The 25,135-nt window shown below is 26.0% G+C and overlaps 1 protein-coding gene and 1 long non-coding RNA gene across 3 annotated transcripts in view; one reads left to right on the top strand and one right to left on the bottom strand.

The window, feature by feature from the left end:
* LOC122506503 (inositol-trisphosphate 3-kinase homolog) lies at positions 1-23,773 on the bottom strand. 2 transcript variants are annotated; one of them, XM_043618730.1, is made up of 6 exons: positions 23,762-23,773; positions 23,488-23,523; positions 23,134-23,171; positions 2,588-2,869; positions 550-1,230; positions 1-327 (listed from the first exon to the last, which is right to left on the bottom strand). In XM_043618730.1, exons 4-6 carry the CDS (start codon positions 2,690-2,692, stop codon positions 124-126), a joined length of 990 nt encoding a protein of 329 aa, XP_043474665.1. In that variant the 5' UTR covers positions 2,693-2,869; positions 23,134-23,171; positions 23,488-23,523; positions 23,762-23,773; the 3' UTR covers positions 1-123. The 2 variants fall into 2 exon arrangements, with proteins under 2 accessions (XP_043474665.1, XP_043474664.1); XM_043618729.1 differs by lacking the exons at positions 23,134-23,171; positions 23,488-23,523; positions 23,762-23,773 and adding an exon at positions 12,589-13,106.
* The window catches only part of LOC122506510, a 128,867-nt gene that overhangs the window by 4,860 nt on the left and 98,872 nt on the right, over positions 1-25,135 (top strand). The window lies entirely within an intron of this gene.

The raw sequence follows: 25,135 nt of genomic DNA, 5'->3' as shown, positions 1-25,135 counted from the left end.
TATCAAATTGAGATTTGACTTTTGATGCGTTTTTTCTTTCAATTTGATATCCTTAGAAAAACTGCAATTCTTATCATACGAAAAATTACAATAATTTAAATATCAGTCTACAATTTTCTTTATTCATAAAGAAGCATTGACTTCTTTAATTGTCGAAATTAAATTGTCGATTCCAAGAAGAAATCCCTCCTCATGATTTCCAGTCTGCCATGAGTCTCGATGCGTCAATTTTTTGCCATTTGGAACTTGATAAGTTTTTGCAAAGTCAATTAACCAGACTCCCACTTTCTCATTGTCGTATATCATAAAAATACTGCTTCCAATAACCTGTGGGAAAAATTAAAATAATTTTCAATTATTTAAAACTAATTAATTAGTGCTGTTAAATTAAATTAAAGTTAAATTAAATAGTGCAACAAATAATAGTGTAAAATACAGTTACTATTAAAGATCAATTTTCAAGTTTTTAAAAATAACTGATAGTAATTGATACTAACTGCCAGTAATTGATAATTGATAAATTATATAAAGATTAAAAAATAAAATTACCTCATGTGTTTGAAAGTACGTGGATTTTTCAACTCTTGATCTCAAATTTTTCAAGCGCTCTAGCAATTTTTCCCTAACATTAATACTTTCTCCCAAGAAGTGTTTCATCGTTTCCAAAACTTCCTGATGTGATTTGACCTTTTGTAATTTTTTGATTGGCGGCGTTCCTGGCAATTTCATCGCCTCAATACGAAAACCATGACTACACGTTGAACTTTGTTGTTCACGAAATTGCATATATCGAAGTTTAGTGACTGCACGTTGTTTATTTTCTTGTTCAGTAGGCGCGTTAATATCGACGGAAATCATTTTCTCATAGAGATCAGGTCTGGCCTTTATATTTGAGACTTCTGATTCTAAAAATGTCCTTGTACCAATTTTTATATCCATCACGTGGGGATCATTAAATCCAAATAAAAGATCTTGTAATTCAATGAATGTATCATTTTTATAGTCAACTTCTCGATAGTACCTTGGTATGAATTCTTTCATTTCGTCGTCTTTACTTAGGGTTTCGTAAACTATTCTCTCTGTATTTTCAGAACCTCCCGTTCTTCTTTTCCATACTGTCCCCGGTCCGGCTGGTGCAAAACTCGCCGGATGTCCCGACAATTGAAACCATGATTTTAGTCGATTTTTTAAAATGATGTCACTTGCTGGTGCTGTTAGGTCCAGTGCGTTCTGAAATAAAGAAAAAATTTGTTTGTTTTAGAACTAAAAGGCAGAATAAGTCAATTATCTATATTTTTTATTAATGAAATCTAGATTTTTGGACGTATATTTTTTAATCTTTTATTTTGAATTATGCTTTGATTTTCAGAAATTTCGTCATTTTCTTTTTCGCTTATTCGTTTTGTTATTTTACTGCAGTGGTTTAATTTAAATGTAACTAAAATTAGTTGTATCAATTCCATTTGGAAATTACCTATCTTAAAGCAAGTACGTCATACTGATTGCTGTTATCTTTGTTGCCAAGGATACAAGTGTGACACAAATCTATTTTTTAAGAGAATGACTTTTTCTTTTGTCAGATTTATGCTTTGTTTTTTTTTTGTTTCACCTCAAGAAGTTATCGAAAGAAAACAAATTTTTTTTATAAACATGAAATTTGATAAATGAGATTAGCAAAGGAGGTAATTTGCAATTATAAATTTATAAAGTTATTATTAAATTGTAAACTTCGAGAAAAGTACTGCTCATCAAAAGCCTTTTCTTCTAGTTTTGAATCAAACTATTTGAAGTTATCTTAAAATAATATTTATACAACAAAAAGTATATGAACGATTTGACAAATACGATTTGTCATTATTTGATTGATATATCATTTAATTTGTCAGTGGTAACAATAATACCTAATATGTTAATTATTTTACATGATTTTAGAGCAGCAGTGAAGCAGTAAGACTAGGAATAGTTCTTTCGAGGCGTATGGCCAAACTTATTAAAGAAAAGTAGAAGAAAATTTTTATTTATCTCCACGAGAATATTGTGGCAACATTCTCAAACTTGGGGTAGAAAGACTAGGGAATAGTTCTTTCGAGGCGTAAGGCCAAACTTATTAAAGAAAAGTAGAAGAAAATTTTTATTTATCTCATCGAGAATATTGTGGCAGCATTGGCCTACAATATTGAACGACAAACTTGAGGTAGAAAGACTAGGAATAGTTCTTTTGAGGCGTAAGGCCAAACTTATTAAAGAAAAGTAGAAGAAAATATTTATTCGTCTAAACGAGTATATTGTGGCAACATTGTCTTACAGTATTGCACGACAAACTTGAGGTAGTAATACATAGAAATTTCGTTGCAGTATTTAAATATTTTAGTAGACCCTTTGTTTTCGTTTCTCTCTCACAAGTAGAAAAACTCCAATTTAGAAAGTTAAAGAAAATCTACAATCATTAAGTTATAATAATAGTTTAATTACCATAATTATTTAGAAATTATCCAAAAAAATATTTATAAAACTAAGTATTTCTATTTTGAGGTGGTAGTTTAATTAATTTTTATACTTTTAAAAATGAGAAATAAAAGTAATTTACCAGAGCAAGAAACTTGAGGGAAAGATCTTCATCCGGCATAGTAGCATCGGAAAGAGCAAGAGGAAATTGCTCTAATTTTTGAACGGTGGTATGATCGTTCGACATTCGTCCGAGGGCCGATGAATTTGATCCACCTCCATTAGATTTATTTCCAGCGGAAGCACTCCGCCTCCATTGACGGAAAGCGTTGACCGCTGAATTAGTTCCCGAGCCATCCTTCTGTCGACGTTGGGCCTTTGGTGATATTGACTCACCACCCACGTGTGTCTGTTCTTTCGATGGCTGAAATTTAATAAAAACTAATTTTATTATTTCAAACATCTTTTAATCTGAAAATACTATTTTCTATAAAAGTTACTTTTTTATTATCAATAGGACAAATTAATTACTGAGATCAGAATCAGAAAACTTGAAAATAAACTAGATGTATTATTTCTTAGGTAATTTTTTCTATATTTAATGATTAGTTTCATTATATTTCTATCTAGATCCTATCGTTAGGGAAATTTATTTCTCCTTGAGATAAAGAGAAGAGTCATTCGAAAATCCATTAAGGATTCAGATTGAAAGAGTAGATTTTGTTTTCGGCATGACTAAAGGTGTTGGCTTGACGTAATCTTTGGCGTTTAGACGTCACTGGTATCAATGAAACCTAATGTATGAACACATATACATATAGAAATGAGAAAAAGCACAAGCATTATGCATTGCAAGGAACGAGTGTAATTTACACACAAGAGCATTCACCTGAAGTTAACCTGTGAGGGCAACAAGCACACGTGTACTTTGATATAGTATTTTATTTCACATTGTGTGTCTTCGATTTTTTTTCTTAGATTTTATTTATAGCAAAACTATAGCTATAAATAAATAATAAAATTGTTAATAACTGTGTCAATCGAGGAAAACATTTTTCTTATTTTTAAAACTAAATCGAAAAGTCGCATTTTTTGTAAAATAGTCAAAAATCACATCCGAGGCCGGTGTGAATAGAAATAAATTTTAAAAGTCGAGTTACCTTTTTTGAATGTCCATTAGAAAAAAATGGTGTATCTTTAAAATTTTCGGTTGAAGTATTCATAATCTTGTTAAAAACTATTTTTTAAAATGTTTATAAGACAAAAAATTTAGATTTACTAGATTCAGTTTTAATTTACATTTAAAAAAAATCCACTTCGTATTTTTTTAAACCATAAATCATTTAGTCACAAAAGTCCTCAATCCACAAGTCTCAAGGATGTTGCAAATTTTGTCTGATTTTGTCAATAACACTTTATAAAAACGAATGTCGATTAACAATATTCGTTTTACTCTCGGTTATGTTTCACTTACAACCTAATGGAGTCAATTTTTCTTATCTTCATATATATCATTTTTTTGAAAAAAAATTCTTGTTTCATATTTTCATGATCCTTATTATCATTTGTACAATGAGATAACATGATTGTGTTTCTTTAGGGAAATATGAAATCTCCGAGAAAATATATAATGTTTGTGCAAAATTAGGGTCATGTCTGCTTTAAAAAGATCATGAAAATACTAACAAAATTCGTTTAAATTAAGAACAAAAAATATACAGATCTTGATAAAGAATATTTCTTGACATATTGGAGAAATAAATTTTCGCAAAAATTCAAAAAAAACATCGAAGTGGAAAAAATTTAGTTTGATAATAATTGACCATAAAGATTGGTCCAATATCTCCTATTGATAACTTTGCTTCTAAAAAAATGTAAATTCCAATTTTTCTTTAAAAATCTTTTTTGCGACACATTTTGTTTTCTTTAACAAATTGCGTTTTAGCGTAAATGAAAAAAAATATTATTTCTGGTTGGTTAATTAAGAATTCGATAGGTTTACCGTGACGTAAAGGATGTTTGTATTATATGACAAACGTTTGTGTATATATAGTGCTATCGGAAGAGAATCGCATTTTTAAAATCTAAACAGTCGTATTTTCGTAAAGATTTCATTATTCCCGAACGATTTCAATTTCAATTTTTTCAAGGTCTTTCAATAAGGTCAAGGAAATCCAATTCCAACGTGTCTTGAGAAAATAAATTAAAGACTATAAATATATAAATTTTATAAATTATTGAAACCAATTACCTTGTACCAGTTCGTTATACTTTGTAATTGATACCTGACAGAGATTGTTAACTACATTAACTACATTCCCTCATTTTTCAAGTAAAATAGCAGAAAATAATTCTTGTTTTATTTTTACTTATAATAATAAATCATTCATCTCTCGGACTAAAATTAATATACGGGTAAAACAAAGTTCAATAGCCTCGTGTTTTTTCTCTAAAAGATAAAGAAAATTGTAGAATATATTGTTACGATGCTGAATTATGAAATAGAAAGTTGTGTCTGCACATAATTCATTTGCGACTGGATTAAAAAAAACTCGTGGAATGCGTCACACATAAATAAAAACAGGTGTCTATTCTGAACTTTGCGTTACCCGATCTGGAGTATATGTTCGATTTGTCATTATTTGATTGATATATCAATTAATTTGACAGTGGGAATTCGATTTGTTGTACGTTTCAGTGCTTTTTAGTCTCTTTGTTTTCGTTTCTCTCTCACAAGTAGAAAAATTACAATTTAAAAGCATAAACTATTAATTATTTTACAAAAATTTTGTCGTAGATATTAATTATTTTAGATTGTTTTAGAGCAGCAGTGAAGCAGTAAAACTAGGAATGGTTTTCTCCAAGGCGTATGGCCAAGCTTATTAAAAAAACGTAGAAGAAAATATTTATTTATTATAAGACAATGGTCTTATAATATTTTACGACAAAATGAGGTAGTAAAACTAGGAATGGTTTTCTCCAAGGCGTATTGCCAAACTTATTAAAGAAAAGTAGAAGAAAATATTTATTTATTATAAGACAATGGTCTTATAATATTTCACGACAATCTTGAGGTAGAAAAACTAGGAATAGTTTTTTCGAGGCATATGGCCAAACTTATTAAAGAAAAGTAGAAGAAAATATTTATTTATCTAAACGAGAATATTGTGGCAGTCTTACAATATTGCACGACAAACTTGAGGTAGTAACGCATAGAAATTTTGTTGTAGTATTAAAATATTTTAGAGTAGTCCTTTTGTTTTTTTTTCTCTCTCACAAGTAGCAAAATTACAATTTAGAAATCTAAGGAAAATCCACAATTAAGTTAATTATAATTTTTAAATTACCATATCTAATTATTTAGAAATTACCAAAAAATATTTGTTCGCAAATCAAAGTAATTCATAAAGACGCGAAATTAAAATTGAATAAAACGAAGAATGGAAGTAAGAAAAAATAAATTGATTTAAATTTCGCGCGTTATTAGTTCGTATAACTATCCGATAGATAGGGAAAGTACTTGTTGCTCATAAAGGATATAGAGTAGACATAATTCTAGAAAAAACAGGATTTAAGATCAGATTAGAAAGGCATTTAATTGGGAAATTAAAAACAATGCATTCCTGACATGAAGAACTTAAGAATTCGTGATTAATATAAAAAAATTTCTTATTTCTTAGAAATTATACGTCAAAGCTTTCTATAATTAAATGCTAAAAAAACCCGACCATGATGTGTCCTTAATTGTAAATGTTTTAAATTACAATTACGAATAGTAAATAAATTTAAATGTAATTTTAATTTAAATTGAATGTAATTTTAATTAAATTTAACGTTAAAGAATTAAGAATAATGGAAAGTATTCTAAAGTTTATAGTTAAGAGATGAATTAAATCTTTCCTCAGCTTTTGATAAAAAAATCAGTTCAATCTAAAATCTCAATCGGAGGATGTCCTTAAAATAATGATTAACTTAATTAAGTAATCAATTTGCATAAATGAGAATGAATTGTTAAAAATAATCGCAGTGATATAATATACGAACAATATAAGTTTTTAACAATGAACCGCTAAAGAAATTTGACCGATTAAAGTTTACGTCAGACATTGAAGTCCAACTCTATGAGAGATAAGAATTATCTTATATCGTTAAATATTACTTATAGAATATACAACTATATATAACAATATAAAAATACTCTTTTAAAACTAATTTCTTGCTTCGATACAGGAAAAAGTAAAAATTAATTTTTTAATAATTTATTTAAAAATTTATAATTACTACCATTAACAGGAATCTTCTAATAATAATTAATTCTACAGTCGCAATTCTTATTTTTTTTTTAAATTATTTAATTTCTTTACTATATTTGTTAACTAAAGTAACTTTCTTAACTTTTTTAATGTCAACAATTAAAAAATAGATAGAATTTAATTTTTATAATAATATAACAAATTTAAAGAATTGTAAGAGGAAACGTAAAACGAGAATTTTAATTATCTAGCTAGAAATAACTTTTCGAGAATCGATGTCAATGCGCTAAATTAAGCGCGGAAAATAAAGCGTATAAAAACGAAACGAATTTCTTACACTTTTTTTGATTGGAAATAAATTTGAAAAATTTCAAGAGTACGGTTCCGATCTCTGTATTTTAATCCAAACTAACAAAATTAACTTTTTTAATCGTAATTAAGAAAACATTTTTCTTTATTAAGAATAACAAGTATATATAGTACATTATAGAAATTTAAAAAAATGTACACATTTTGAATTCATATAAATTTCATTGGGGATGACTAAAAGAAAAATATGACTAAACTTTAAGCATATTTATGTGTTTCATTTTCAAGACAATACTGAGAAAATGAATAAATTGTTTGTTGTTAGTCAACCGGTATAAAAATAAAATCTATTTATGTTTGTATTTAAAAATTTTATTCGTACAAAGTTTTTTTTTTTATTAATTTTTGTTCATACAAAGAAATTAAATTTTATGTAATTTTTTGTCTATTAAAAAAATTATATTCCGATCTCTTAATTATATTAAAAAAATTATATTATAAAAAAGGACAATAATTATTGTTCTTATAATATTTGATCTAAAATTAACTGCTGACTATTAGGTTTTTAACACCATTTGTGTTACTTTAGCATTATAGTCAATTAAGACACTTTAATAGCGGACTAATTAAGTATAAATGAAACTTTACAAAGCATATTCGAAGTATGTGAGATCTTTATTCAATTGTATAAATTTTTCCTTTTGAACAATAATTGTTCGAAGAACAAAGATCATTGTCATAAAAATTCACTATATTTTTTTATAATTGGCAGTTTTGAGAAATCATTTTAATTTTACTTGAACTTGTCATTCAGTGAAAATTTTTATCAATATTCCAAATTCGAACGATGATGAATAGCGGAAATAACGCGATAAAACAAAGAAATATGCACTGACTAATTTAATATACCGAAATTGATAATTTTCACTTAGGGCGCGCTTTTCTTCTTGGTATTCATAACTTCTTTGAAAATTCAAAGTAAAAAGAGAAAGAGATAGAGACATGAGTCATTATTAGTCATTTTTCCTTTTGGATTAATCAACTTATATCAAAGAAGTTGAATTCTGTCCAAATTTTTCTTGTTAGACAATTTTTTTTTCTCTTTTGAAGAAAATGTGACATATTTATTTTGACAGCAAAGTTTATAAAGAATGAGAAATTCTACGTTGAGGCTGCATAAATTTCCTACAAATTAGAATGTTTGCCATGTGAAAAGTAACTTATGGAGATTATCTTTTATTTATTTGAGAACTATTTTTGAAACGCCTATTCACTGCTTTATATTGTGTCTGCAAGTATATTTGGACTTGGAAAGTAATTGATGGTATATTTCAGTGTTTTAAATGATCTTCTTTATATTAACATGCAAATCCTCAAGAGGAAAATTTATTTTTTATTGGTTGATAAATTGTTTTATTATTTGGTAATCCTTCTATACAAAGCACATCGTAGGACGAGTCGTAGGATTAGATATATTTTATTAGATTTTCATTTTTTTAGCAAATTTATTCAGAAATTAAAGGTTAGTTTAAAGGTAGAAGTGACAAAAAACGTCCATTTGACAGTGAAATAGATTTTTTCTTCCTTCTTGGAAGAAAACGTACTCAATCATATGTGTCACTTTTTACCATCTTTTTCACTTTATGTCTATCTTCTTATTAGTGTCTATCATTTTTTTTCTTGAATTTATAGAAAAACTTTATTCAGTATTAGTCAAAAAAAATCTACAATCCTTGAACTGAAAATTTTTCTGGATACTTGTTTCTTACTGATGTTACATTATCATTTTTTTCCCTCTTATAATGCGAGTATTTTTGGCTTCTTCTTTTCTTATAAATAAACTCGATGTTAGTATTTTCGAGGTAATTTTCATTCTTTTTCCCCCCTTTTTTTCTCGTGAAATTAATAAAAGAATTTCGCCGAAATTGAGGTTAAACAGTTTAAACGATTTACGTATGGAGTTTTAGGATTTTTTTGCACAATGTAAAAACCTACGTCAGAAATGAGACTTTGGCAACGCCTGTATCTATTACACGAAACCTTTCACGACCAAAGAATTGTGTCATCCGTTTTCATACAGTTACTATGACGTATAGAGATTTCTCGAAAGCAAGTCAAAAAGGAAACAAAGAATTGGTTTTTTTAGATACTGAAAAGATGTTAAAAATATTATTACACAGAAGTTATACTTTGAAAGTGTGGAAAATTATCTAAAAAATAATTTACAGCAAAACAATAAAAAATAATTGAAACTTTAATTCAATTCGCTATGAAAAATATCAGAATCTGTACAGAAAGTCCAAACATATCTTAATTCTCTTTTAACTCTGATGAGTAGCACATGTTTGGAGGATTACAAAGTGTAATGCGAATCTTGCAACGTGTATCGATTTCAAAGTTTAAAATTATCACTAAATTAAAATTGTCACTGTCGATTTTTTTTTCATTTGATCATTTTCAACCTTGAATTGTAACTATAAATTCGCAACTACAAAACGCAAGGTAGTCGACCTCCCAACACGTGAAAGAAAACAATGACAAATTATTATTCTTCCTCGTTTAACGGTTTTCATCTTATTACTTCATTATATACAAATCATTAGCAAAACCAACAAATAAGTCATTTTCATTTTTGTAGGAAATGCTCTATAAATATATTGAATTTCAAAAAACATTTCTTAACAAATATAAAAATAATAATAATAATAATAAAAGCGTAATAATAAAAAATAATAAAAGTAAAAAATGTTACGTAGAAGACGAATCAAGTGGAATGGTCATCAAACGCGAAAGTGTCGAGCGTGAAAGTGAACGTTTTCATTTGCAAATCACAAATTCGTTTTTCCTTTCGTAAAAAAATGCTTATAATGGCTTTACACGATTTATCACCAATTAAAAAGACTGATGTGAATTAACTTTATCTGTATGATAAATAAAACAAGATCAAAGACTTAAAAAGTAAGGAGAAAGATTAAGTAAGTTAATTCACTCAATTTATCAAGTTTCATTACATTTTATTTCAAGTAATTATGATTTTATGTTCTTTTTTCATGATGCCTATAACATCAACCAATTAAAATTATTTTTTTATCCAAAAAATAATAATAGTTATTATAATTATTATTATATTACATTAAAATTATTTTATTCTTTTTACGTTTACTATCACAATGAAAATCGATTCACTTCCTTTATAACGCGAAAATCATTTGAATTTCGCGCCAAAAGTGAATTGAAAATTGTACAATATTTTCTGATAAATTAAACCGAGAATCGTAGTTATAGTTGTTGAAAACTTAAAAAAAATATTAAAAATCTAATAAGTGGGAAAAATGACTGATTTTAAATTGTACAATTTTTGCAAGTATTTCTAATATAGCAACTGTATAATTGAAAGCGAGAAGTGCTAAAATATATGCATTGCAATTTATTATTCAAGATAAATCTAATGGCAATATTAAATTACATCTTGGATAAGACTTGTTTAGATCATATGATATCAATGAGATAATATATCATTTAATGATATGTGTAAGAAAAGAAAAAACTTCTCACCTGCGATTGATTCATGCAATAAATCATCTTTTTTTCTGTTTGTTAAATTTAACTCAAAATAGGGAAATTTTTTTTTGCAATCGTTTTAAATTAAAATTTTCTGCTTCTACTATTATTACTACTACTACTACTTATAATATTTTTATTGATATTACATAGGAATTTTGTCGTAAAATATTAATTATTTTATGTTAATTTAGCGCAGCAGTGAAGCAGCGAAACTAGGAATTGTTCACTTCAAGGCATAATGACAAACTTATTAAAGAAAAGTAGAAGAAAATATTTATAATTCTAAGCAAGAATATTGTCCTAATATGACACGACAAATTCAAGACGTAATGTCAAACTTATTAAAGAAAAGTAGAAGAAAATATTTATCTAATCAAAAATATTGTGGCAACAATGTCTTATGATATTGCACGACAATCTTGAGGTAGGAAAACTAGGAAGTTTTTTTCGAGGCGTACTGCCAAACTTATTAAAGAAAAGTTGAAGGAAATCTTTATTATTCTAAACAAGAATATTGTGGCAATATTGTCCTAATGTTGCCCGACAAATTTAAGGCGAAATGCCAAACTTATTAAAGAAAAGTAGAAGAAAATATTTATTATTCTAAATAAGAATATTGTCCTAATATGACACAACAAATTCAAGACGTAATGTCAAACTTATTAAAGAAAAGTAGAAGAAAATATATATTTATCTAAACAAGAATATTGTGGCAACATTGCCTTACAATATTGCACGACAAACTTGAGGTAGAAAAACTAGGAATAGTTTTTTCGAGGCGTAAGGCCAAACTTTTGTTGTAGTATTTAAATATTTTAGGGTATCCAGTAACAGAACTAGAAGTTGTTTTGTATAAGGCACTTTTGAGCATGTTAAAGAAAAGTATAGAAGAAAAAACATTTATTAATTTTTAAAAGAACAATATGTCTAGTAAATTTTAAATTCTGTTTATTACTACAGCTACTACTACAACTTATTATATTACAACTACAACTTATTATTGTTATTAGTACTATGAATTATTATATAGGATGAAAGGTCATTCTTTTCGAGTCAAATTAAAGTAAACTCTTATTTATTTTAACATTTCGACAACATTGATTGTCCTCATTAGAAACTGGAATTTATTAATTAGTTAATAGTAAAGTTTTTGGATCTTAATATATATTATTGTTCCATAGTTTAGGCCAAAAAATTAGGATTGTTTGCCCTAAACTATGGAACAATTAATTAATTAGTGTTTGCAAATTTAGATTAATTTTAATTTTGGAATTAAATTAAAGTATACTTACAGCAGTTAGTATGAATACTATGAAGTTAATATATGAATTATTATTGTAACTAGTACTATTAATTATTATCAATATTAATTAATAAATTATTAGTAATATTAGTAGTAATAACAGAACAGTGGCAGTAGCAGTAGATAAACTTGATTTCAGTAAAAAATTCTCTTTTGACAATTGTTCGACATATTAGTTTATTAAAATTAATTGAACCAGAAAAAGAATTAATAACCAAATATTTTCTATACTCGAAGAAATATTGCATAAGTCATAATACTTAAATTGTTTTACAATATTTTAGTGCAGAAAAAGAAGAATTTTGACAGTGAACTGACAAAACTAGGAATAGTTTTCTTTAAAGGCGTGTTGCCAAACTTATTAAAGAAAAGTAGAAGAAAGTATTTATTATTCTAAATAAGAATATTGTGTCAACATTGTCTTAAAATAAATATTTATTAATCTGTAATACAACAGTGATGTCGAGGAAATTTTGCAATTTTATTTACTCTTTATTTTTGGTATAGATAGTAGTATTAATAGAAGTAGTAATTAATAATTAGTAGTATTAATAGTAGTGGAAGCAGTATTAATAGAAGTAGTAGCAGTATTAATAGAAGCATTGATAGTACTAGTAGTAATTAATAAACACGAGCACAAAAAAATTATTTTATCAATTGCCAGAGTAATAAAAAAAATGTCTAAAACATGTCCTGGATAAATCAGTTACGCACCTTATTAAAATGAGTTTGCAAGAGGCGTTCGTACTGATCAACGGCGCGTAAGCAGATCCTCGTGGTGAAGGCTTCCATGCGCGCTGGCAAAGGAGCATGACACACACTGCTTGACATTTTCTATTCCAATTCTTATTCACACCAATAAAAGTTCACTATAAATGCTTGTTGATAAACAAACAATTAATACACGTGAAGCACACTGATTTATTATTGTTCACCCGGCGTCGTTGACAACCGGATGAGCTTATAACAACAATTGCACTATATAAAGAGACAAATAGTAGGGTGTACGTTAGACAGAAAATAATTTCAGGTCATGCGCACATTTTCCCCCTTTTTTAAGAAGGGGATGATTGACTCTATTATAGAGAATGCGTGAATTTAGGGTTGGTTTAATAAATAAAACATAAATACTTTGAAAAAAAAAAATTTAGTAAATGAATTTTTTAATCCAATCGCGAAAAAATACAACCGTACAACAACTGATGTTCTGAGTATACTGAACAGAGGAGAGAGAATAAACGTCATTTTATCGTTCCGCCACTCTCGTCACTCCCACCATACCCACTGCATCGTATTCGAGTGCTATTAGAACCTAAAACTACTCGTGTTCCTTTTTTCAAATCTTGTAGATTTCGAATTTTTTCACTTCTATACGTGATGCTAATTAGGGCTTAAAAATGAATGACTATGTCAATATTTTGTACTATTGACACATTGTAAATTTTGACGAATGGAAATTTTGCCTACTTTCAAACATAACTAGAGGAAAAAAAAGTAGTAGTAGTTGTTCTTTTTCGGTAAAATATTGTAGAGGACAAACTTTTTCATATTTGACCCCTTCCACAATACATTTGTAAAAGGGGTCAATATTCTAGATCTACTCAATATTCTAATATTGCAACAAAAATTTATTAATATTTTTCTACGTAATTTTGAAAACTTGACAAACTGCTAAAAATTTGGTAAATATTTTTTTACAAATACAGGTTTTATTTCTCGTTCGTATATTAATCAAAGGAAAAAGAAGGAAAAATTGCAATGTGTGAAAAAAATATTTTTCTTAATGTTGAACGTTCAGAACTTACGTATTTATTGTTGTTTTATATATATCACAAAATGTAATGAAAATGCGTCAATGAAAATGTGAAAGTTATGAGAATTCTGTGTTTTTATTACTCAGAAAAAAAGTTGTTTATCAAACTTTTAATAAAATATTTCATAATTGTGTAAAAATTTTCATATATTAAAAATTCTTTTTTTCTGCGAGAAACAAACACCTTGAGTTTAAGTTATTATAATTTTGATTATATTATTATTATCGTATCATATATTTAATAATTATTTTCTTCTTTTGATTATATGACAGACTTGTAAAATCAGAATTTAATTTTTCTTTCAATAAGGAAAATCATGAAATAAACATTAAAGTTAAGAACATTTTATTAACAAAAAGAGTGTGAGGAACGGAAAAAAGACTCAAAATTCCCCCCCCTTTTCAGTAACTGCGCGCGCATTACTTGTTAAAATTAATCTAGTTAATAGTTTTTGAATTAAAAAAACGTTTTTAACAATTATTTAATTTTTCGAAGTATGTATTATTTTTTTGAAACAATTTATTATTATAGTAACATTTAAATAATTATTTTTAAATAGCAACATTCAGAAAAGGAAAATTCAGTATTTTTAAATATGTTATATTTATATTTTTATATATAAATATCTTATAAATATATGAAAAAAATTATTTGGACAATAATTTTTATTATTATTGAAATTATTTTCTATTTGTGGTTTAAAAGTAACAAGCAATTGATAATTTAATTTCTCCGAAATAAATAGAAACTAATGACGTATAACGTTGACGTAGTTCCGCACTTTCAAATACCGTGTAATTTATATATTAAACAATTTAATGAAGCAAATGTAGGTTAACGACTTCACTAAGGGATCTAAATCGTTATTAAAAATGATTATAAAGAAGAAAAATTCTTGACGCAACATCAAAAAAATACATATATTATGCAAATACTTTAATTACGAATATTTGTAGTATTAATGGAATTTAATAATACAAAGTAGGTCTCTTTCGAGTTTTTTTTTAAGGCAAGGGAGTGCGAATTACAAGGAGCGATAAAGAACAGAGGAAGATCCGTTAGAATGAATCTGGGAAAAGTGACCGTGCACTTAATATTTTTTTAAATTATATATTTATTTATATATTTCGTTGTTAATATTAATATTTTTATTCCTAGTATTTTTATTATTATTATTATTATTATTATTATTATTATTATCATTATCATTATCATTATCATTATCATTATTATTATTACTGTTATTAATTTGATATTATTTTGATTTTTTAAGAAGATATTAACAAACACTAACTTAAAAATAAAATTCGGATAAGATTAGTGTTTATATATGGAAGTAATGTTTATGACGTTCTGCTTTTTATGCTTTAGCGAAAATAACATAAATTTGATTTAAATCTTTTATTTCCCTCTATCGAGATATTTTTCTGAAATCACAAAGGTAATCAGGGGCTTATATTAGTATAGAGTTTGTAATAATTTCATATAATTTTTTTTTCCAACAAATTGATAGTTGAAGGGTATAATTTAAATAATAAGCTTTACATTATATCGTTATCTTTACGTGTGTTGTCTTGAAACTGGTGGAGATTCAAATTCGAGGAAGTTCGTAAATCATGTTTTTCATTTTATGCATTTTATGTATAAAGCCTTTTCCTTCGAAAGAGGATATAGTATTATAATAATCAAGACATTCTCTTAATGTATACAAAAAATTAGGTTCTTTAAACCTTCTTTTTTATAATTAATTAATTATATTATTTATATAATAAATTATTATGTTACTTATATAATAAATTATTATATTATTTATAAAATTAATTATCATAGTATTTATGCAATTAATTATTATATTATTAATATAATTAATTATAGAAATGATAATTATTTTGTTACTAAATTTGTTATTAAATATTTTTGAAAAAGTTGTTTTCTGCTATCCGTTAAAAGATTATTTATATCCACTTAAAAAAAGAAGATGTTTGAGAATTTTTGGGGAATAGAAAAATTTCTGAAATTTGCGAAAATCTTTATTTCTCGATAAAATAAATATTTTTTCCTCGAATTTCATTTTCAATTGAATGAATGTTGAGACGTAAAAAAATTCTCGAGAAATACCAATACGTGAGTTTTTTTATTTTGTATTATCTGTTATAACTACAATAAAATTTTACGGGATTAAAATTGGCGCCATGTTAAAAACACGCAAAACGTTTTCGATAAACGAAAAAAAGTAATCTAAATAAGCAGAGGATCAAAACTGTCAAACTGTTTTAGTCAAGGTTTACATAAACTTATTAAAGAAAAGTAGAAGAAAAAAAAATTGCAATGCAATAATATTTCCTTAAAATTATTTTTTATTTAAAAAATAATAAAATAAGACTTACAAGAAAATTGTCCTTAATGTCAATTTGTTTGTTTTTTTATTTTTTTTAATCAAATAAGCTTTATATTTAAAAGAATATTTTCTCATGGAATTTGGAATTTTTTAAATCACAATAAAGTAAATTTTTTTAATTATTTTTTGTCCATTTTCGAATTTTTTAAAAAAACATAATTTTGTCCCTATTATGTAAGTATTTCAAAATCTCTAAAACTGATAAAAAATATAATGCAAGAATGACTTTACTGAATATTTATTATCTAATGTAAATTATTTTCCCCTTTAAAAAAAAAAATAATTATTCTTAAAATTTTTTTGTCAAAAAAGAAATTGTATCATTTTTCATTTTTGTTATGACATATTAAAGTGGACAGTGTAATTGATGACTATTGTTATATTAGAATCGCACATTCAGATAATTGCATTATATCGTAATTTTTTTATTCGTGTCTAATTAGAAAATTTATTTAATTGCACATTTTGTTTTGGAAAAAATTTCAAATCATTCGTTTAGATTAGATTTTCTTGAATTTTAATATAAGTAAAATAGAAAAAATTTAATATTTTTAAATTTAAAAATTTAATTTTTTTAAATTAAAAAATTTAATTTTTTTTATTAAAAAATATTATTTTACACCAAAACAACGATAAATTTATAAGTAAATTGCGTGAGAAAATTATTATCTTTAAAAATTGATTTTTTTGTCAAAAATTCTAGTGTTCGAATTTCAATTCCCTTTTTAGGTAAATAGACAATTTATTGATATCTATAATCCTCCAAATAGTCAACTATAAAATATATCTAATCAAACGGACGTTTTTACGTAAACATGAAATAAAACGTGAGTTGAAACACGTAGGACATTGGTTTTTTTTTATTATCTCACGGAAATAAGTCGTAACATGATGAAAGTTTTATATTTTTTCGGTTCATATTTTTACGTAAAGTCAGCAAATTTTTTTTTATTCACCTCTCGTGGAAAAATGGCAAAGTACACGAAAAGAAAGATAAATAAATTTTTTATCTTCCCAAGGATTATTATATTTATTTTACTTTTTTTAGATTTTAGACAATTTTATAGTTTGAAAGAAAAATGATTTCAATGAAATAAAAATTAGAAAATTCATTCGATGATTATTTCTAATAGATGAATTTTTATAAAAGAAAAATTATTTGTTTAAAAAAAAAATGTTCAAGTGCCTCGCGAGTATCAAACATTAAAAAAATAAAATCATTCCACCTATACAAAAAAATGTCGAGGACGGGTAAAAAGACATTTGCAAAAATTTGCATTGACGTTCACGATTTCATACATTTTATGGTCATTGATTATTACATTCTACATTAATTAAAAGTGAAAAAATTGATTTATTTCTTTTTTAGTTTATACTTTGAATTTTAAAATCTAAACTTAGGGGGGGAAAAATGATTCCTCTGTGGTTCAAAGAGTATATCTAGGGAAAATATTTAAAATTACACTAAAAATTTGATCATTAAGTAACAGATTCTTTCTTAATGCCAAAAAGTAAAAAATTTACTTTGTTTCAAAAAATAATTTTATACAGTAAAATAATCGAACTGTGTGCATTAAAGATTGTTCTGGAAAGTACGTAGGTCGGAGAAAATTACATGCAAATAGATCTCAAGGTGTTAATTTAGATCAATCTACTTATTTGTAATCTAATTTTGTACATTGACAAACGGTCACGTTTTGTCTTTCTTCATACACTTGACTTATTAAAATAAATTCTTTTGCAAACATCCGAATAAATTTAGAGAAAAAAATTACCTGATCAGTTCAACAAATTTCTATACATATTAATTACTTTTAAATTTTCTTTTTCTTTCCATTCAGAGTGTTTTCCAAGTCAAAATTTGTAAATCTATTTTTCTAGAATAAAAAAAAATTAATAATTATATAAAAATTTATGAAAGTATTGTAAAGAATAAATTTTTATTGAAGATTTTCAAGAGAGTCTAATTCAAATGCAGAATCGAAAGTATTATGGAATGTAAATATTTGAACTTAACGTCATTATTTCGTGATGAAACTGTCAATTGAATCTATTAATTGTAAGTTTTCTTTTCGATTTACGTAAAAAAAATGTGAATTAACATAGAAAAAAAAAGTAAACTTTATATAGTTGATATATTAACATAAACTATTGTCATACTATTATAAGTAATCTCATTTTGATTTATCCGACAAGTGTTTCCGATGATAAGCGAATAGTTTAACTTTCAGTTTATTAAATATCAATATTGTTGACCTATAAATTAAAATTTTTTTTTCTAAAAAGAAAGAAATTTTTTTGAAGTAAAAAGTAGAAATAAAAAAAAATTATAAAAAGTAAAAAAAAAGCTGAAATTAAACGTTACAAAAAAAAATTATAATTACATTCACGACATTATTGGAAGTACATTAGTGTAACAAGATTTCTGGAATTTAGAAGAAAATTCCAGAAAATCTGGAATTATTAAACAATATTTTTTTGAAAGATGATAAAATGTTACTTGTTAGATTATAAATTAAATATATATTTTTATTGTTAGATATCCTTAAATAGAAAATAATTTTTAAGTACCAAAGATATTTATAATAATTATGGTTAATTTTTTTTCAAAACAGAATAATTACTGAATGGCATTATAATTTTACGTCATTCGTTGTTAATTAACGTAGAAACAAGTTTCAGTTGATAAATAATTGTTATTATTAATGTCTTGCATACTATATATAAAGGTAATTGTGGGTGAGAACAAGTTGGATATAGATTTTTTTTTATTTCCTTCAAAAGGTTTTCGATACATCGCGGATCTTTTATTTCAAATATTCTTAATTTCAATTGTCAAATTTTTCTTTTTAAATTTAATATTCTTCATATTTTCATTTTTTTCAAATTTTTTAAACAGTATTATAAACTTGTAATAGTGGATAGAAATTTGTTGTTTGGATTTTAATTAATTTGGATTGTTTTAGCGTAGCAGTGAAGTAGCAGAACTAGGAATAGTTTTCATCAAGGCGTAGTGCCAAACTTATTAAAGAAAAGTAGAAGAAAATATTTATTATTCTAAACAAGAATATTGTCATAATATTGGCCGACGAATTCAAGGCGTAATGCCAAACTTATTAAAGAAAAGTAGAAGAAAATATTTATTAACTTTTCGCAGAACAATATTGTGTTACTGTACAGATGAAACTCAAACTAACCCCCCCCCCAGTTATCAGCACCCACTTAATTTTAAAAATTAAATTCTAAAGTTAAATAATTTTTTGTATAAAAGGAAAATGAAATTTTTAAAAATTAAGTATGTGCTGTTAGATGCAAGTTGCAGCTTCATTGTTCCCTCAATTTTGCCTATGAATAACGTTCAAAGGTAGAAAATAATCTATTGCATCCCAATTTGTACAAACAAAAATCATTTCTAAAAATTCCCTTTAAAAATAACTTTGTATATTAAATTAAAAATGATAATTAAATGCTAGTTTGCTATAAACCGGATAGAAATTGCAGGGATGAAGTTGAGTTGTTACCCTTTCGATATGAATTTCCGGTCTAGAATTTGCCTTTCTCGCTACCATAGTCTCGTTAAAGTCTCCGGCAAATAAAATAATATTGACATATAGCATTGACGGTTGATCAGAGTGATTTTCTTGCTTTGAAATTGTGTGTCCTAGTTATTACAAGTTAGGAGTCATAATAATTTTGTCATTAATGGAATATCACTGGGTAAATTTTTTTTAGAACACTCATATTCTTTATCTAGAACAGCACGCAGTTTTTAATGACTAATTAATGTGTTATTTACCGAAAATTTCTCATCTGATAAAATCAGTAAACACTCTTTTACTTAGTGATATTTTCCTTGAAAAATTATTGACTTGCTTTCAATTTATTTTAATCTCTAAAGAATTTTTATTTTCGTATTGACACAGGCAGTGGCTAAAATTTTGCTAATTAACAATAAGTATCCCCTCCCTCCTCGATATCTAAATTATCAAATATAATTTCATGTAGTTTTGCAGCACGCGACAGACTGTGCGTCATGTTGAGTGCTTCTGACGTCGTCATCGGTCATTGAATCGTGTTTCATTTGCCATCTTGTGTACCAATATTCGTGTGGCGAAATGGTCCAGTATTTAATGTATAGAAAGTGTTAAATCAAAGAATAAATATATATCTGCCGATTCTTTAATATGTATAAGTACGAGGGAGATAAATGTGCGTGGAAGTTTTTTTTGCTCTTCTTTTCCTTGACAAGAGTCGGTGACTCTTGAGAATGTCCTCAATGTAATCAAATATTTTCTTGAGAATTTGTTCGAATTATTCGAATTTTATCATTTTTCGAGTAAATCCATTTTGTACTCTAGTACAAATGATAGAAATTTCTTTCTCTGTAATTTTAGAGATACGAGAACAATGAGTCGTTTGCCAAGTAAAATGCGTGAGATTTAAAGAAAGTTTCATTTATAGTATGTTTATAGTATGACTAAGGAAAGATATGACAAAGATGTTTTGGTATATAATATGGATGGAAAAAGCCGGGAGTGCAAAAAGAATTATATGCACGTCATTCATTGTAATGTAGAAAAGCTCTTTGCGCAAGAGTAAAAAAATGAAACGAATAAATGTTAGCTTTAAAAGAAATTTTAAGATGAAAAAAAAGAAGAAGAAGAAGAGGAAGGAAAAAGAAACTAAGAAAAGAAATAATATGTAGGTGAAAATAGAAGTTTTTAAAAAGTAAAATACTTGTTTTTTATAGCCGTACACACGCTTAAGCTTGCATTAATTTACATAAAAAAGAATTGTAAATTATCGAGAAGATTGTATACATATTATCAAAAAGTTTCCTTCTTGTCTAAAGGTCGAACAATGCGGATGTTATCAAAAATTCTTGGTATACCAAATTCTTAATTTCACTTTCTAAATCTGAATCATCGGTAGATAGTTTTGCCATTAATATTCTAAGCATCCGATTGCTCAGGGTGTAGGTACTGATCCTACCGGATATGTTCTGGTATCTATCAAAAATTAGAAAGTGCCACAGTAATTTTTTAGGGCATCCTAGAGATTTTTTTCCGGAAGTTCTTTCGGAAGTCCTTAACCAAAAAAAAACTTGGGGCCTCCAATTTCTCCTACAGTACAAGAACTGTAGGTTCATTCCTGATGATAATGGAAATGATTATGATTATGATAATAATGATGGTGTAGGTTCAAGTGCTGTAGGGATGTTTTATGATAATAATAATAATGATTATGATAATAATGATGGTGTAGGTTCAAGTGCTGTAGGGATGTTTTATGATAATAATAATAATGATGTTGTAGGTTCAGGTGCTGTAGGGGTTTTTGATGATAACGATAATTAGGGTATTAACGATAATGTTACTAATGATGTTGATAATGATAAGGACAATAACGATGTTGTAGAGATTCTTGATATTTCGGTTTAGGATGATGAGTATTATAACGATTATGATGATGATAATAATAACCATCCTGTAGGTTTAGGTGCTGTAGGGGTTCTTGATGATGGTAATGATTATAAAGATGATGATAATAACGATGCTAATAACGATTCTACAGATTCAGGTGTTGTAGGGATTCTTGATGTTTACGGTAATGATGATTAGGATTATGATGATGATGATAATAATGATCCTGCAAATTTAGGTGCTGTAGAGGTTTTTGATGATAATGACAATGATGATTAGGATAATAAAGGCAATGTTACTAATGATGAGGACAATAAAGATGCTGTAGGGATTGTTTAGGTACTGTAGGGATTCTTGATGTTGACGGTAGTAATTATTAGGATTATAACGGTGATACAGATAACGACAACAACAATGATGACAAGGGTAACGACAATAACGATTATGATACTGATGATGATAATGATGAGAACCCTAAAGAGGACAACAACCCTAATTATACTAATGATAATAATAAGAAAAATAACTAAATGGTTGTAATGATTATGACAATAACCAACATGTTACGGATAACGATGATGATAAAAAGAAAAATAGTAATGATTACAATGATGATGATAATGATGATGACAACGATGATAATAATGATGGCAACAATAACGATAATGTAACAGATGATTATCATCTGTAACATTTTCGTTAATGTTGCCATAATAATAGGGAAGATGATGATAGTAATAATGATATTGGCAACGTTGATAATGACAATGATAATAATGATGATAATAATGAAGATGATGAAGATGTTAATGATGATAATGATGATAATGAAGATGATGATGAAGAATAAAAAAGAAACTGGAAAAAGCCTTAAAGAGGACCTGGAAGGCACGCCTCCTAGCCTCGTTAGTCCGGATAGCGGCGAATGTTGGTTTGGTTCACTTTACTCGACCATACAAACGGTATGCGGTGGATATACCATTCCGGAGGTCACCATTGACGCAAATCCATCCGAAGTCACGTGACTCTCATGCTCGACACAATACCCTACGTTGCTCGCTTGTCCACCACCTTTCGTTAAATCAACTCCTATATATGTGCAGTCCAAGTCACTTATGTATATACATATTATAAAAGTATTTATAGACAGACCACCCACTAATTTTAATAACTAATTAGCTCTCTTTTACTGAAGATTTTTTTCTTTGATATTTCTAACAAAAGGCCATCATCCACCCAAAATATTATAATCATCTTTCATATATATTAATTTTAGACACTATTTTACAACATCATTAAACTATATAACCACTATATTACTCATTCTTCTCAAACTATTTTTAAATATTTTAAATGAGTATAAAAATTATACTCATCTCTATAACTCTTCTCTTATAATTAGTAATTACATAAATTAAAATTAGTTCCACTTTCTGTTATATAATTAATAGCATAATAATGTATAAAATTTGTAATTTGCTCGTATCAACTGAAATTGTATTTTAATAGTCAAAAACCAACAGTTAAAATTACTGCGATAGTATAGTAAAAATTACTTATAGTATAGTAAAAATTAATGATAGTATAGTACAAATTACTGATAGTATAGTAAAAATTACTTTACCCGCGTTTTCTCCGTGTATTTTAATTTTTGAATGAACTCTACAAAAAAAAAATTTTCGAGTATATAAAATGTTTTTACAAAAACATGACAAATTTTATAAAACAGAGGCGTGAAAAATTTAAATAATCGCACGATGAAAACAAGTTCAGTTTAGAATTACAAAATCTTTTCATCTAAAACTTACATGAATAAAAAATACCATTTAATACCGTATGTTTAATATTCAGAATATTTTCACTCAAAATGTTTTTTTTATCAACAAAAATATTATTGTCTATTAAAAATTTCACAAGAGAAAAAAATTCCCCTTTAGAGAGAATTTTTCATCATTTTTTTCTATATTTTATTATTTACCTCTTATAGCCCTGTAAACAGGTCTTTCTGATCCACCTGGGAAATTGGAATTTGACTTAAAAATTAGAGAACTAATTTTCTTTAATTCTAATTGATTTTAATTGATTTTAATTGATTTTAATTGATTTTAATTTAATTTAATTTTAATTAAACTTGTAATATTTATAAGTAACCATTTTTATTATAGAAAATAAAGTTGATTTGTTGAATTCCGGTTTAGTTATAGAGAAGACATCACATATCCGCATTCGAGCACGATAAATGCCATTCGTACCGTTAAGATCCATTACGGGTTTATGCACTTTTTACTACGTCTTAACTACTTTGATATTTACGTTTCAAAAATATTCAATTTTGGTCTAATCTTTTTTTTTATTAAAAAAAATACACAGAATATAAATAAAAATATCTTTATGACTATTTTGATAAAAGAAATAAGTATTTAGAAATATTTTTTTTTAAAATAAATATTTATTTAAATATAAAATATTTCAATTTATCACTCGGTCTTTATTTAAATATTTAATAAATATTTCAATCAATTATTATTTAATATTTATAGAAATTTTGTTTAAATATTTCAATAAATATTCAATATTTTAATCAGTTATTATCTAATAAATAGTATAAATCTTTTTTCTCTTCTTTTTAAAAATTAAATATTTACCTAGATATTTAAAAATTTATTTAAACAAATATTTTTAATATCTAGGTAAATATTTAATTTTCTTATTTATTTAAATAAATATTTTAAATATCTAGGTAAATATTTAACTTTTTAAAAAAGAAGAAACAAGAGATCGAGTTAAAAAAGTTAAGTAAAATCTATTTGAGAATTTTTAGTGTCTTAAGTTTCTAAATTTTTTTCAATAACTCACCCTTAATTTTTTCTTTCTTTTCGACGAACAGTGAAAAATTAAATTTGAATGAAACGTAATGAGCATAAATTTCTAAGTTTTATAATTTGAATAGTTTGAAAGATGTTTTTATGAATTTTTAATACGATCGGCATAGTGTTCATTTATTGCGCAGTTATTTCTAAAGAAAAATCTAACGATGAAAGTATACAAGTTTATTTGTTAAGATTCAAGAAAGTAATTAGATAATTAAATCAGTTTTCCTGTTTTGCTAAGGAAAATTCCTTCCACGAGGACATTTAACTGCAAAAATAAATAAACCTGTGGAATCTTATCATATTTTCTTCGTCGATTCAACTTTAGCCAGTTCTATTAATTTAGTGGAGAAAAATATTAAAATAATTCTTTCGACGAATTTAAAAAAAAAATTTAGAATAAATGCAATTTTCTATCATTTTATTTAAAATTGTATAAAAAATAATTAAAATTCTGCGATAAGCTTTTGTTATTTATAAAAATAATTGAATTCTTGAAACGAATTTTATTAAAAATTTTATTAAAGAATTGAATTCTTGTGAAGAATTTTATTTGTGAAAATAATTGAATTCCAGAGAAAATTATTATTATTTATGAAAATAATTAATTTCTTGTGAAGAATTTTATTTTCAAATTTTTTTAAAATAATAATTAAATTTCTCAGAATTTTTTAAAACTTTTTCAAAAAAAAAATTAAATTCCATCGGAAATATTTTACGAAAATAATTGTATTCTTCGATCAATTTTATTATAAT

The sequence above is a fragment of the Leptopilina heterotoma genome, unplaced genomic scaffold, assembly GCF_015476425.1.
Source record: "Leptopilina heterotoma isolate Lh14 unplaced genomic scaffold, ASM1547642v1 Lhet_42, whole genome shotgun sequence".
Classification (NCBI taxonomy): domain Eukaryota; kingdom Metazoa; phylum Arthropoda; class Insecta; order Hymenoptera; family Figitidae; genus Leptopilina; species Leptopilina heterotoma.
This window is presented reverse-complemented; position numbering and strand designations above follow the sequence as displayed.